The 13,560-nt window shown below is 45.0% G+C and overlaps 1 protein-coding gene across 11 annotated transcripts in view; it reads left to right on the forward strand.

The window, feature by feature from the left end:
- Nucleotides 1-13,560, forward strand: part of ANK1 (ankyrin 1) — a 329,883-nt gene that overhangs the window by 193,987 nt on the left and 122,336 nt on the right. For all 11 annotated transcript variants that reach the window (XM_060181879.1, XM_060181902.1, XM_060181866.1 and 8 more), the window contains exon 2: nucleotides 336-437. In XM_060181879.1, the coding sequence (XP_060037862.1) occupies nucleotides 336-437 (102 nt within the window). The remainder of the gene's footprint in view (nucleotides 1-335; nucleotides 438-13,560) is intronic.

The following is a 13,560-nucleotide window of genomic DNA, read 5'->3' on the forward strand; positions in this document are numbered from 1 at the left end:
AGGTTATGTTGAGGCTTCCCCCAGCCCACCACTCGCCACACACATCCCTGGAATGAGGTCCTCCTTACAGACTGTTCCCTTTGGTGTCTCAACCTCAAACAGTTGCTTATAATGAACAGATGGGGGACCAGGCTGGAAAGCAACCTCAGAATGTGGGCTAAAAGTGGTGCAGCCAGTGTGTCCCTCAGGCTTATGCTTCACCTGGGTACCTGTGGGGCACCTGGCTGCCATGATGGGCTGCCGCTGTGACTGTGTGACCCCTGGGTCTGAGGCGGGCAGTGAGGTGGCTGCGGTATGGAGTACACTCAGAACCTACTGTTCCTTTCTTCTCACAGGCCGATGCTGCTACCAGCTTTCTTCGGGCAGCAAGATCTGGGAATTTGGACAAAGCTTTGGATCACCTGAGGAATGGGGTAGACATTAACACCTGCAACCAGGTAAGCAGTCTGGGGTTGGGCACCCAGGGCTCTTGCCTGTTGCCTTTTTCTGAGAACTTTCAATGGCCTCTATTAATCCAACTCAGTGGCCTCAGAAATCCCCCAGGGCTCAGTGTTTGCACCCCTGATGAAGTCCAGAGACCCGTGGAGAAGGGCCTTTGCAGATCAGTATGGGCGGGCCTGGCATTGCTCCCATTGCCTCATCCCTTAGAAGCTGCATTGGTCCCTGCTGTGGACTTTGAATGTGTGGCCTTTGAACATGAGCAGGAGGAAGGACCTTTGAAAGTTGTTGTGTTGGTCATGGCATTCAATCTGCCTTTGTCTGCCAGAAGCATTTGTGAGCTCTCTCCTGGGTTGAAAAGGGACTCTGTCAGGACTGGTGAGGGGGACAGCATCTGGTTCAGGTGGAGGAACAATATGGGGCTTAGGGTTTGGAGTAGGGTTGGTAAGGAGACCTACTATGCTCAGGGGAAAAAATATGCTTTGGCGATAAAGACTTAGGGATTGACTGAAAAGAGAAGCAGAGAACAAGGTTATGGTTTGGGCTCACAAGTGGGACAATTCTTTTAGCTCACTGGGTAGTGCACACACCTTGCCAATAGTTTGCCCAGATTGGAATCCTGGCACCATATGGGAGCATTGTGGCATCAGGGGAAACTTTGGTGCCATGGTAGGTGCCTCTCTCTGTTTCTCTAACTGAGAAAAAGAAACCTGAGAGCAGTGAAATTGCATGTGCTTGAAGCCCTGACTCTGGGGGGGAAAAAAACTTGTTTATAGAGGCCAGGTGGTGTCTCACCTGGCTGATCACAAGTTACATGCATAAGGACCTGGGTTTGAGCTCCCAATCCCCACCTGCAGGGGGAAAGCTTTGCAAGTGGTGGAGCAGGGCTGCAGGTGTCTCTCTGTCTCTCTCCCTTTTTATCATCCCCTACCCTATCAACTTCTGGTTGTCTCTCTATCCAATAAATATAGTAAAAAAATTAAAAAAAAACTTATTTATTTTATGAAAGAGAGAGAGCCAAGTGCTGCTGCAACCTATGTGGTTCTGGGAATAAAAGCCCAAGTCATCACTCATGCAAATCCTGCACCTTACCTGCTGTACTATATCTCCCAGCCACAGGACCTTTGTTTCACTTCTTTTCCTCAATAAACTAAATTGTTCAGATACACATACTTACTCAGTTTCTAATTATGAATAAATTTACCAACTGTAACTTAAAAAACAAACAAACAAGATTATCTTAGGACCAGGCAGTGGTACATCCTGTTGAGTGTACACGTGACCATGCATAAAGACCTTTGTTCAAGCCCCCTGTCCCCACCTGCTGGTGGGAAACTTCATAAACAGTGAGAGGGTGCTACAGGTCTCTTGCTCATTCATTCTTGCTCTCTCCCTGCTCTCTCCCTCTCTATCTTCCCTTCCCTCTCAATTTCCTCTCTGTTTTAAATATCTAAAATATTTATGTAAAAATAAATATATTTTTTTAAAAATCATCTTAACTAGCAAAACAAAATGTTCTTAACTATAGTGGGATACACACAGAATTTGCCATCCTGGTCATTTTTAGTGTCCAGTTTAGTGCACTGAGTGCATTCACAATGGGAGATGGCTCACCCAGTGCAGTAGTCACCTTAACTGTGCACAAGGTCATGGGTTCAAGCTCTGGAATCATGTGGGAGCAGCATGGCACTGCAGGAAGTTCCTTGGATGGTGGGGTGTTGTTATGGTTTCTAGTCTCTCTCTCTCTCTCTCTCTCTCTCTCTTTCTCTCTCTCTCCTCTATCTGAAATAAGAGCACTGACAAAGTCAGCCTAGGAACAGGGGGATCTTGAAGGTGCCAAGGCCCTATGTGCCATAAGTGAAATAAAACAAATAAAATATATTGTGGTACAATCCCTGTCACCATTCACTACCACCCTCTCAACATTATTCATCCTGCAAGACTGAAACTCGCACCCATTCAACAGACAACTCCCCACTTCCACTTCCCCCCACCAGCCTATGCCCTATGCCGTCGTTATTCTACTGTTTTTGTGTCTATAAATGTGACTGTTCTGGGTGCCCCATATAAGTGGAATCAGAGGCAGTTCAGCCTTTTGTGACCTATTTCACTTCACAAAATAACCTCAAGGTTTACCCATGTTGTAGTGGACTTGGTTGGCTTTGACAAGGTGGCCGGGGCAGCTTCCCAGAACACAGACTAACTTTCCCACCAGCAATATGTCTCTGTTCTCACTGACAACCCATCCTATTTTCCTCGCCCTCCCTACCTGATTTAAGACGCAAATTTTCACTTGCTGTCTCCTAGGGCCAAGATCCCATTTGAATTCGAAGTGTGTGAGGGCCCCCGGAGGGGGTGTCTTCTGAAGTGTAAATGCACAATTAAAAGACAAAAGGAACAGAGTGGGGAGGTGTATGCCAGAAGCAGAGGTAGATGTGTGGTATAAAGCTGAAGCCCATGGCAGTGACCTTCAGTGAACTGCCCTTGGGCATGCCAACATGAACAAACCAACATGCCAACATGAACAAACCTTCCTCGCTCCCTCTTACACCCAAATGTATCCATGCACACATAACCAGATGCCATAAGACATCTGCTGCCCTCAGAAAATGTACGGGGCTGAAGATTGACCTTTGGATGGCAGATTGCCGCCAGGAGCTGTGTGTTTTTTGTTTTTTGGCTTTTTTTCCCCCCTGTGTGGAAAGGCAGAATGAACCCTCCAAGGGACAAAGAAGCTTAGGAAAGAGACTCAGCCCCCAGAGCTTTTCCCTTTAGGTAGAGACTGGGAGGCAGAGAGAAGAAGAGAGAGAGAAGGGGAGGAAGAAAGGGAGAGGGAGAGAGGGAGACAGAGGTGTGTGTGAAAGAGATCATAGCATGCATGGAAGCTTCTTTCAGTGTGGTGAGGGCTGGCCCCTGAACCTGGGTTGTGCAAATGGCAAAGCAGTACACTATCCAAGTACTATTCCGCTCCCCTGCTGGGGTCCTTTTTAACATCAGAAATTGTGGAGCCACGTGGTGATGCGCCTGGTTAAGCGCACACACTACAGTACACAAGGACCCAGATTCAAGCGCCTGGCTCCCACCTGCAGGAGGTAAGCAGTGCTGCCGTTTTCTCTCTGTCTCTCTCCTTCTCTATCTCCCCTCCTCTCTCAATTTATCTCTGTCTCTACCCGATAGTAAATAAATAGATAAACAAATAAGTCAGAAATTACTCCTCCCCAGTTCCCGTGAGTGAAAAGCCTGTTTCTTTCTTTTTTAAATTAATTTATTTATTCTCTTTTGTTGTGCTTGTTGTAGTTATTGATGTCGTCGTTGTTGGATAGGACAGAGAGAAATGGAGAGAGGAGGGGAAGTCAGAGAGGGGGAGAGAAAGATAGACACCTGCAGACCTGCTTCACCACCTGTGAAGTGACTCCTCTGCAGGTGGGGAGCCAGGGGCTCGAATTGGGATCTTTACACCACTCCTTGTGCATTGTACCACCTGCGTTTAACCTGTTGTGCTATCGCCCAACTCCAGAAAGGCCTGTTTCTATGCCTTCTCTGAGAGCTGCAGGCTCCTTTGGCTGAGGCTTCAGAAATTCAGGCAAATGCTTCTCTGAAATTGGGTTTCTTAGGGAGAATTCCTAAGATCTCAGAGCCCTCTGGCCCCTATCCCCAAATATTCAGATGGCAGCCTTTGGGAGAAATCCAGCAAGCAGAAATGGGGACAATTGAATGTTTGTCCTAAGCCTTGAACCAGGGCTTATTTTTCTGTGTGACATGGAAAGATTTTGATGACATCCAGGGAAAGGGCTTGGTCCTGACTGATCTGTTGGTGATGTCTGAGGTATAATGGTTCAGCCCACTGCTGGCTCTATTCAGAACACTTCTTGGGAGACAACACACACCCAACCATTGTTTACCCACCCTCCCTCTCTTCTTCTCTCTCTCCCTTTCTCTCTTCCTTCCTCCCTTTTTCTTTCTTACACACAAAAGATATTCAACAAAGAAAAGAGGCTTCACACCTATTCAGTTTCACCTCTTTCAGTGGCCTTTTTCTTCAGGTGAAGAGATATAGAAAGTGGGGGAGACAGAGAAAAACAGAAGCAGAAACACCATAGCATCAAGAGCTCTCTCAGATGCCATGACACCTCCCGTGTGGTACCAGGGCTCAAACCTGGGCCCTGTGCATGGCAAGGCACATGCCCTACATGGTGAGATGTCTGCCTGGCTCTGAGTACACATTACAGACACCGTTTCCCCTTATTTTGGTGCCAGTGATGGGCCACTTTTATCCCTGAGAGCCCTGACTGAGAGAACCAAAATCAGATGGGGCCAGTCAGTGGCACACCTAGCTGAGCCCCTGGCTCCCACATGTAGGAAGGAGGCTTCATGAGTAGTGAAATGGGGCTGCAGATGTCTCTCTCTCTCTCTATCCCTCCCTTCCTCCTTTCCTTTTCTCTCTGTCCTATTGAATAATAAAAATAAAGACAACTGAGGGAATGCATGTGGGTGGGAGGGGAATTCACCTAGTGCAAAGCCCCTCACTGCTGGTTTTGCCCCGAGGCTCCATCACCTCCACTCCCCAGATCTTGAACCTTGTCAGCCCTGCCTTGTGCCATGACAACCGGGGAGACAAGGTGCTGCAGCAGGAGTTGCCCGAGCCTCACTCTGGTTTGAACAGCTGGCACGGTTTTTGCTCTGTGTGGCGAGTGGGAAGCAGGAAGGACTCTGGGAGCTGAGCGCCAGCCCTCATTAAACACATTAGCGCCCTCATCCGGACAACTGCTTTGTCATGTTTTCCCCGGTTGGCCTCATAATGGGACTTGCACTTTCTTCTCTTTGAAACACACAAATGTGTTTTGGGGAGAGGAAAACAGGCTGTTGTCCTGGGGGTGATGGCTTGAGAATATGCTTTTACTGGAATCTTCTGAGCCAGTGAACAGTGAGAGCAGTCACACAGCAAATGCTGATCCTTATATAAATAGCACAGTTTCAAATAGTATGTTTAGTGGAAAGACTATGTGCTGCTTGCCATAATAGGAAGTAATTACTCTAAGTAGACTGAAAAAGGAACTCTTGGCTTACATAAGAGTCATCTGAATATTCAGGGCAGTTTCTTCATTGCATAGAATGTGTGTGGGTTTTTTCCCCCATTTTAATTATCGTCATTAAATTATTTGTAGTCAAGAATGCTATTCCCTCATAAGGACACACACAGACATATACCAAGATCTTTACATGCATGCCTGATTAGTATATTCAAGCCTCATCCAAAATTTAGACCCATGTAGTCAGCATACTCCATAGGTATATGGACTACGGGGCTGTAGGGATCTGAGGGTCAAAGAAAATAGGGCCAGATGGTGGCCAACTGGTAAAGTGCACATGTTACCATGCATAAGGACCTGAGTTCAAGCCCCTGATCCCTGTCTGCAATGAGGAAGCTTCACAAACAATGGAGCAGTGCTACAGGTGTCTTTAGTTTCTCTCTGTCCCTTGGCAAGAACTAAAGAAAGGGGGAAAGAGGGAGGGAGGGAGGAGTTAGGTGGCGGCATCCACAGTTCAATACATAAGAACTCAGGTTCAAGCTGCTGATCCCTCCTGCAGGAGAGAAGCATCAGGAGCTGTGAAACGGTATTGCAGGTTTCTCTCTTGCCTTCTCTCCTCTTCTCTACATGCGCCCCCTTCTATCTCAGTTTCTCTCTATCTTCATGCAATAAATGAACATATAAAATAATATTTAAAAATAAAAAGAACCTACATCCCCTCTGAACTGCCATTCATAGTTCATAAGAGGTACTCATCAAATAATCACACACATGGGTGTGTAAACCAGACTACATTAGAAACTACATTAGAAACGTACTACATTAAGACTACATTAGAAACCTTGAAAGGAAGTTATACAATTTGATGAAACAATAGGAAAGAAACCTAGTCCTGCCGTATGAGGCATAGGAGAAAGCAGGAAGTCTGATCAGAAGGCCAAGTTTGTGAGCCAGATAGATCCTAGTGGTACCTCTAAATAACTGAGGGGCAATGTTTTGTTCTGGCTATGGGGGTCTCAGACACAGGGTCAAACGAGCTAGGATTCCCTTACTCAAGTCGGTGCCATGTCATTATTGTCACGACTGCAAGTACATGTATATGATGCTAGATGATTGATTCAAGTTTTAACTCAGTTGCTGTTTCAAAGGCATTCATGATCCATAGAGCTTGAAGTAACCTGTTTTTTCACATACTTCTTCCTTCTTTTTTATATATATACTTTTTATATTAATTAATTAATTAATTAATTAATTTTTGCCACCAGGGTTATTGCTGGGGCTCAGTGCCTACATGATGAAGTCACCACTCCCAGTGACCATTCCCCCACCCTTTCTTTTTCTTTCTGACAGAGACAGAGAGAACTTGAGGAGGAAAGAAAATAGAGATGGAGAAAGAGACACCTGCAGCACTGTTTCACTGTTTGTGAGGCTTGCCCACACATACCCATAGGTGGGGATCAGAGACTTGAACCCAAGGCCTGGAGCGTAATGTTCACACTCTACTAGGGACACCATGGCCTTCCTAGCCCCCTAATTTTCTCTCTCTTTCATTTGCTCCTCTTTTTTCCACCCAGAATTTATTACTCTAAGCTGACATTTTTTTAAAAAGGTATTTATTTATTTATTCCTTTTTGTTGCCTTTGTTGGTTTATTGTTGTAGTAGTTGTTGTTATTGATGTCATCGTTGCTGGATAGGACAGAGAGAAATGGAGAGAGGAGGAGAAGACAGAGACAGGGAGAGAAAGACAGACACCTGCAGACCTGCTTCACTGCCTCTGAAGCGACTTCCCTGCAGATGGGGAGCCGGGGCTTGAACTGGGATCTTTATGCCAGTCCTTGCACTTTGTGCCGCCACGTGCGCTTAATCTGCTGCACTACCACCCAACTCCCAACATTTTCAGATAGAGAGAGAGACAGAAGGAGAGGGAGAAACACCTTAGCATGGAAGTTTCCTCCAGTTCAGTGGGGACCAGGCTCAAACTTGGGTCACATGCATGACACAACTGGCATCCTTCCAGGTGAACTATAGGGCAAGCCCAATCATCCCTCCCTTACTACTCCATCACATCCTGCCCTGTTGTTTGGTGATGATGATGCTACTTGTATTACCTAGCAGACATAGATGCTACCCCAAGGGCGAGCCTATGACTACTGTTCCCCACACACCCTGCTAGATGTATCTTATTACAGACAGTCAGTACCTGTAATCATGTACAGACTCACCCCCACTTCAGATGTTCTATTTCCAGGATGAATGCTAGATTGCTGTGCCAATGCAAAAAGCAATAACAACAACAACAACAACAAGAAAACTTTTATTGTGGAATCTATTAAAATTTAAAAAAGAAAAAGACTTTCTTTCAGAGCAGAAAGAATCAACTGTATACATTTGTGGGTCAGACAAAGGGAAAAGGAAAGGGAAGGAGAGCAGTGAGAGCTTCATGAATTCCTCGAACTGTCAGGTCGACCTGACTGTTCTGCTAGGCACCATGAGCTGTAATTCCGGGGCCAAAGCCTTGCTGTTCAGTGTTCTGCTCTGTTCTCATAAGAATCACAAACATCAGCTCCCATGGCCTTCCTGATGGGGAGGGAAGTTACTCAAGAACCCAGGGGGAGCTTTGATGCCACAGGGAGCTTGTCTACAGTGCTGACTTTGAGGTAAGGGGTTCAAAGAGCCTCCTCTCCCCGCCCCCACCCCCACCACCCCCCATATTCTGAGCCTGGTTCAATTTTCCCTGCAGCAGTCAAGACTACCTGACCAGTTGTGTGTTGTGCATCTCTTCTTTTCATTCCCTTACAGGCTAAGGAATTTTTTTTTTGTTTGGTTTTCCTTATTAGGACCATGCCCCACATACAGTAGGTGCTCACAAATCCTACTGATAGATCTTCAGTTTGGTGTAAGCACTGACAATTGAAACTTATGTGTTTGCTGTCTAAGTCCCTATAGGAACTCAGTCTGAACACTGCCTCTTTAAATTTTTTTTGTTTGTTTATTTACTTATTTGCTACCAGGATTATCACTGGAGCTTGGGGCCTGCATGGCTCCACCATTCCTGACATCTGTTTCATTCCTTTTTTATTTTCGGTAGAGGGTGAGAGACAGAGAGAGATACAGAAAGACAGAAAAAGACACCTAAGCACTGCTCTACAATTTGTGAAGCTTTCCCCATGCAGATGGGGACCAGAGGCCTGAACCCTGGTCCTTGCACATGGTGACATGTACATTCTACCGAATGAGCCACTGTCATGCCCAGCCCTGTCACTTAAAAAAAATGTTATTTATTTATTTAGATGGAGATAGAGAGGAATTGAAAGGGGAGGGGGTGAGAAAGAAGGAGAGAGAGACAGAGAGGGAAAGGGAGAGGGAGAGGGAAAGAGGGAGAGGGAGAGAGGGAGAGAGGGAGAGGGAGAAGGAAAGAAGGAGAGTGAGAGAGGGAGAAGGGGAGAGAGAGAGAGAGGTTTGCAGCACTGATTCACCATTGATAAAGCTTCTCACCACAGGTGGGGGTCAGGGCCTTGAACTAGGATCATTGCACATGATAACATGTGCACTCAACCAGGTGCACTACTACCAAGCCCCAACACTGCTACTTAAAAAAAAAAAAAAAAGCCTTATGAAATAGTCATTCTCAGAATCAGGGCTGCATAGTGGCTGACAAGTGGCTCCAGCTCCATTTGTCAAGTTGCAGTACTTGCTGCAGTGCTCAGAAGTTCAGCCATCTGAACAACCTCAAACACATAACTGCTTCTCAATACTGAGATGCAGTCACTGCCAGCCTGTGAGGCCATGCTGGCTCCATCAGTGGCCCCTAACCTTCTCCACACATGATCCACATATGCCTGGGCAATTCTGCTAGCTTGCTTATCTTGAAGTATAAAGGGAAAATAGATTGTCTGGGCCAATAGCTTCTGTGACAGAATAATCTTTCCAGGATCTGTTGCATCCTGGGCCCTTGTGCTTGTGATATTGGTCACATTTCCAATTTATAGAATCTCCTTACATAGGGGAGCTTACCGCATTCAGTCCTTTCACTTAACTGCTAACAAAGGGAAGATATAGAGGTTGCTTCTCCAATATCTTCTTTGGATATGGTGAGAGAGGACGACGAAGATCCACCTGCAATTTCTCAGCTGATACATTTATTCCACAAATACACACTGAGCACTTATTTGAAATGACCTTAGTGCCTTGCCTTTATCCTCTCTGCCCACAAAGAACCCAGCAAAAGCCAGAAGTTTAGCTTGTAAATAGGTCACAGATTCTGCATCTTCACTACCACCCAGCAGGAGCCCAGAGGTTATTTCCATTCATGTATTCATTCATTCAAGAAATGTTTTTCATGTAGCCCTAATGCATGGGCTGGCTCCCTGAAGTGAGTAAGCCCCAGTGCTCTTGCTTTGCTTTCAGTCTGGGCGGAGAAGCTGACTAGCTGATGAGTCAGAGAAAGACTTTGAAGGGCGAGTAGGAGTTGACTAGAGGATTGGGCAGGAGAATTGTACTGAGAAGCACTGGACAGGGGAAAGGCAGGGGTGGTGAAGGTTGAGGCTGATAAGGAATTCTTTGAGGTTGGGGAAAATGAAAAGAAAAAGGGTGAGGATAACAGCCAAGCATGCCAAGGAGGTGACTTCTAGATCACTGAGGTACAGGGCCTGTTTCTTTTCTCTGCCATCTTTTATTGGAACCTGTGAACAGACATACTAATGGCATGGGAGGGGGAAGTCCCAGTGATAACCCTGGTGGTGGGGGGAGGGGGAATGGTATTTGGCTGCACAGCCCCTAATTCTACCTGCACTCCCAAACTCACATAGAAAGTCTCCCTGGTGTGATTGTTTTATGACTGTTTATGATGACTATTAAGTCTTCTTAAAGCTTGATGCTTTGCTGTAATTCTGGAATAATGATGAAGGGGAAGGAATGTACTGTTGCAGCCCCCATGTGAGAAAGACATATGAGGGGTGCCATAATTTTTCCTGTAGTTCTTGTCTGTACTTGATAAAGTTTTAGTGAAAAAGAAGGAACCTGGTCAAACATTTATCCCATATTTTAACTAGTGATTTAATAATGACAGACAAAATTGTGGGATAAGAGAGATGTATTTCCATGCATTTCCCACCACCAGAGTTCTGTGTCCCATCCCCTCCATTGGAAATTTCCCTATTAATTGTTGCTGTTGTTGTTATTGTTGTTGCTTCCAGGGTTATCGCTGAGGTTCAGTGCTTGCACTATGAATCCACTACCCCTGCTGCCATTTTTTTCCATTTTTTTTAATAAGGCAGAGAGAAATTGAGAGAGGAGGGGAAGATAGAGAGGGAGAGAGAAAGATAAACACCTGCAGAGAAGCTTCACTTCTTTGTGAAGTGATAACACCTGCAGGTGGGGAGCCAGGGGATCAAACCAGGATCCTTGCACTTTGTACTGTGTATACTTAAACCAGTGTGCTACCACCCAGCCACCCCTATTTTTTATCCCTCTGGAGTATGGACCAAAAATTTTTATGGGGTGCAGAAGTGGGAGTTCTGGCTTCTGTAATTTCTTCTCTACTCAACATGGAAATTGGCAGGTTGATCCAAATGCTTAGCCCAGATTAAACTTTTTTTTTTTTCCCACCAGAACTATCCCTGGGCCTTGGTGCCTACATCATCACTCCACTACTCACAGCATCAGACATTTTCTCTTTTTCTTTCCTCTAGATAGAGGGTAAGAGACAGAACTAGAGAGAGAGGAGAGAGAGGAAAGTAAAGTTTAGGGAGGGAGAGGAGGTGAGATATGGCAGCACTGCACTACAACTTATGAAACTTCTCCCTTGCAGATGCTCCCATGTGATGACCCAGGGTTCAAACCCAGGTCCTTGCATGTGGGAAGGTGAATGTGCAAACTGAGTGAGTCCCTTACTAGACCCAGAATATTTTTTATTTCTGACCATAGCACTGATCAATTCTAGCTTACGGTGGTGCCAAAGATTGAACCAGGGACCTTTGGATCTCAGATATTAAAACCTGTTACATCACCACTGTGCTATCTCTTCAGTATCGTCAAAGTTCGGGACGCCAGTATGCCGGGCTAGCTTCGCGGGCGGGAGACAGAGACCAGGGACACACGGCTGAGCAGAGAACGGAATTTAATCTTTATTCACGAGCGGGCAAGCAGTCCAACAACCTAATCACAACACAATGGGCTCTTCCCTCTCTCTCCTCCCGTGGCAGCCAAGGAAGTATGTAGGATAGGGGGCAGGGAGAAGCAAGAAGTGTGAAAAGGCAAGGACTAAACCAAAATCTCCCGGAGAGGCAGGGGGAGTGAGACCAAACCAATGTAACAGAATGACCATGCAAATAGACCACAACGTGAAGCAATGTAACAGAAGGGATCCCAGAAGCAGAACTAGAAGCATACCAACACTTCAGTCCTTAAAAACAAACAAACAAACAAAAAAACACCTGGAAACCTCCCACTCCCTGCATTATCATTAAATAGGTAACTTACATTCATATACCAATAGGAATAAGCTATTTAGTGTTCATCTTGCTAATTAGAATAACCTGTTAACCAGTTTCCAGTTGAAAATTCAAGAGGCTTGAGTCAGAGTGATACCCAGTGTCTAATAATCAAAGGCCCCAGATTCATGAAATTTCCAGTTTCCCAGTCCCTTCTCCAGGTTTGAGCTTCTGCTCAGAATGCTCATGTCACCCTGTGTAGTGAACAGAGAGGTGCTGATGAGTGAGGTTAGGAAGACTCACAGCTGGGCTAGAGACTATATAGCAGAGCCTGTAAGCAGGACTAACTTTGTTTCCCTTGCTCTGTGGTAAAGCCTGACTTATTAAACCATTTCAGTTACATAAAGATACCCACTTGTAACAACCACAGGGACAGTCCTAGGATCCTAGGCACTAGGAAATGAGTCTAGTATCATCAGGAATGATTTGGAGTGTGTTTCAGGGAAAGAGTACTTTTTTTTTTGTTTTTTTAATGAGAAAAATAGATAGGTAGATGGGTAGATAGAGACTAGCGCACTGCTCAACTCTGGCTTATGGTGGTAGTGGGGATTAAACCTGGGACTTCAGAGCCTCAAGCATGAAACTTTTTTGTATGACCATTATGCTATCTCCCCAGCTCTGCTACTGTAAATTTATTATAGGACAAGAAGCTATATTTTTCCATCCTGAAAATCTATGAAAAAGAAAAGATTATTCTCTATGTGTTAGGTTGCATAAAAGTACATTGAACTCTGCAGACTCTTATGGAACTATGTGCTGTGTCCAGTGCTAGGACTTGAAATACTAATTCACTTTTGTATGTGAATTCTTGGATATAAACTCATTTGTCATTTCTGATAACCATGCCTTGCTTTCAGTCACTTGGTGATTTCTACTTTATTAACAAAACTAATAAGTTGTAGTGGTTTAAAAAATTCATGCCATACAGAAATAAAATCTTCTGTAAGCTTCCTAGCTCCGCTTCACTTTTCAAAATAACTATCAACAGTTTGGTATGAATCTTATCAGCTTTTTTTTTTTTTTTTAGCATCTCTTCATGTGCACCTTAGTTGATTGCTGAGATGCTACATTGTTTTGTTTTCAGAATTGTGAAATAAGAGGAAGTTGGGAAATGGAACAATTCTCCTAATTTTCTTTTGCCACCAAAGTTATCACTGGGCCTCTGTGCCAGCACTATGAGCCCACTGCTCCCCAGTGGCCATTTTTTTTCCTTTCTAAATTTTTTCCTTTCTATTTTTGTTAGATAGGACAGCTAGAAATTGAGAGAGATGGGGAAGATAGTGAAGGAGAGAGAAGAAAGACATTTGCAGACCTGCTTTATGACTCATGAAGCGTCCCCCCTGCACATGGGGAGCAGGGGCTCAAACCTGGATCCCTGCACATGGCAATGTGTTCACTTAACTAGATCCACTCTCACCCAGCCCCCAATTCTCCTATTTTTAAAAAGATGTGCTTATGCATTTTTAAATGTTTAAGGCAGGAAGACAGCATAATGGTTATACAAAAGACTTCTATGCCCAAGGCTCCAAAGTTCCAGGTTCAATCATAAGCCAGAACTGTGCAGTGCTCTGATAAAAATATAATAATATAATATAATATA

The sequence above is a fragment of the Erinaceus europaeus genome, chromosome 2 (assembly GCF_950295315.1).
Source record: "Erinaceus europaeus chromosome 2, mEriEur2.1, whole genome shotgun sequence".
Lineage (NCBI taxonomy): Eukaryota > Metazoa > Chordata > Mammalia > Eulipotyphla > Erinaceidae > Erinaceus > Erinaceus europaeus.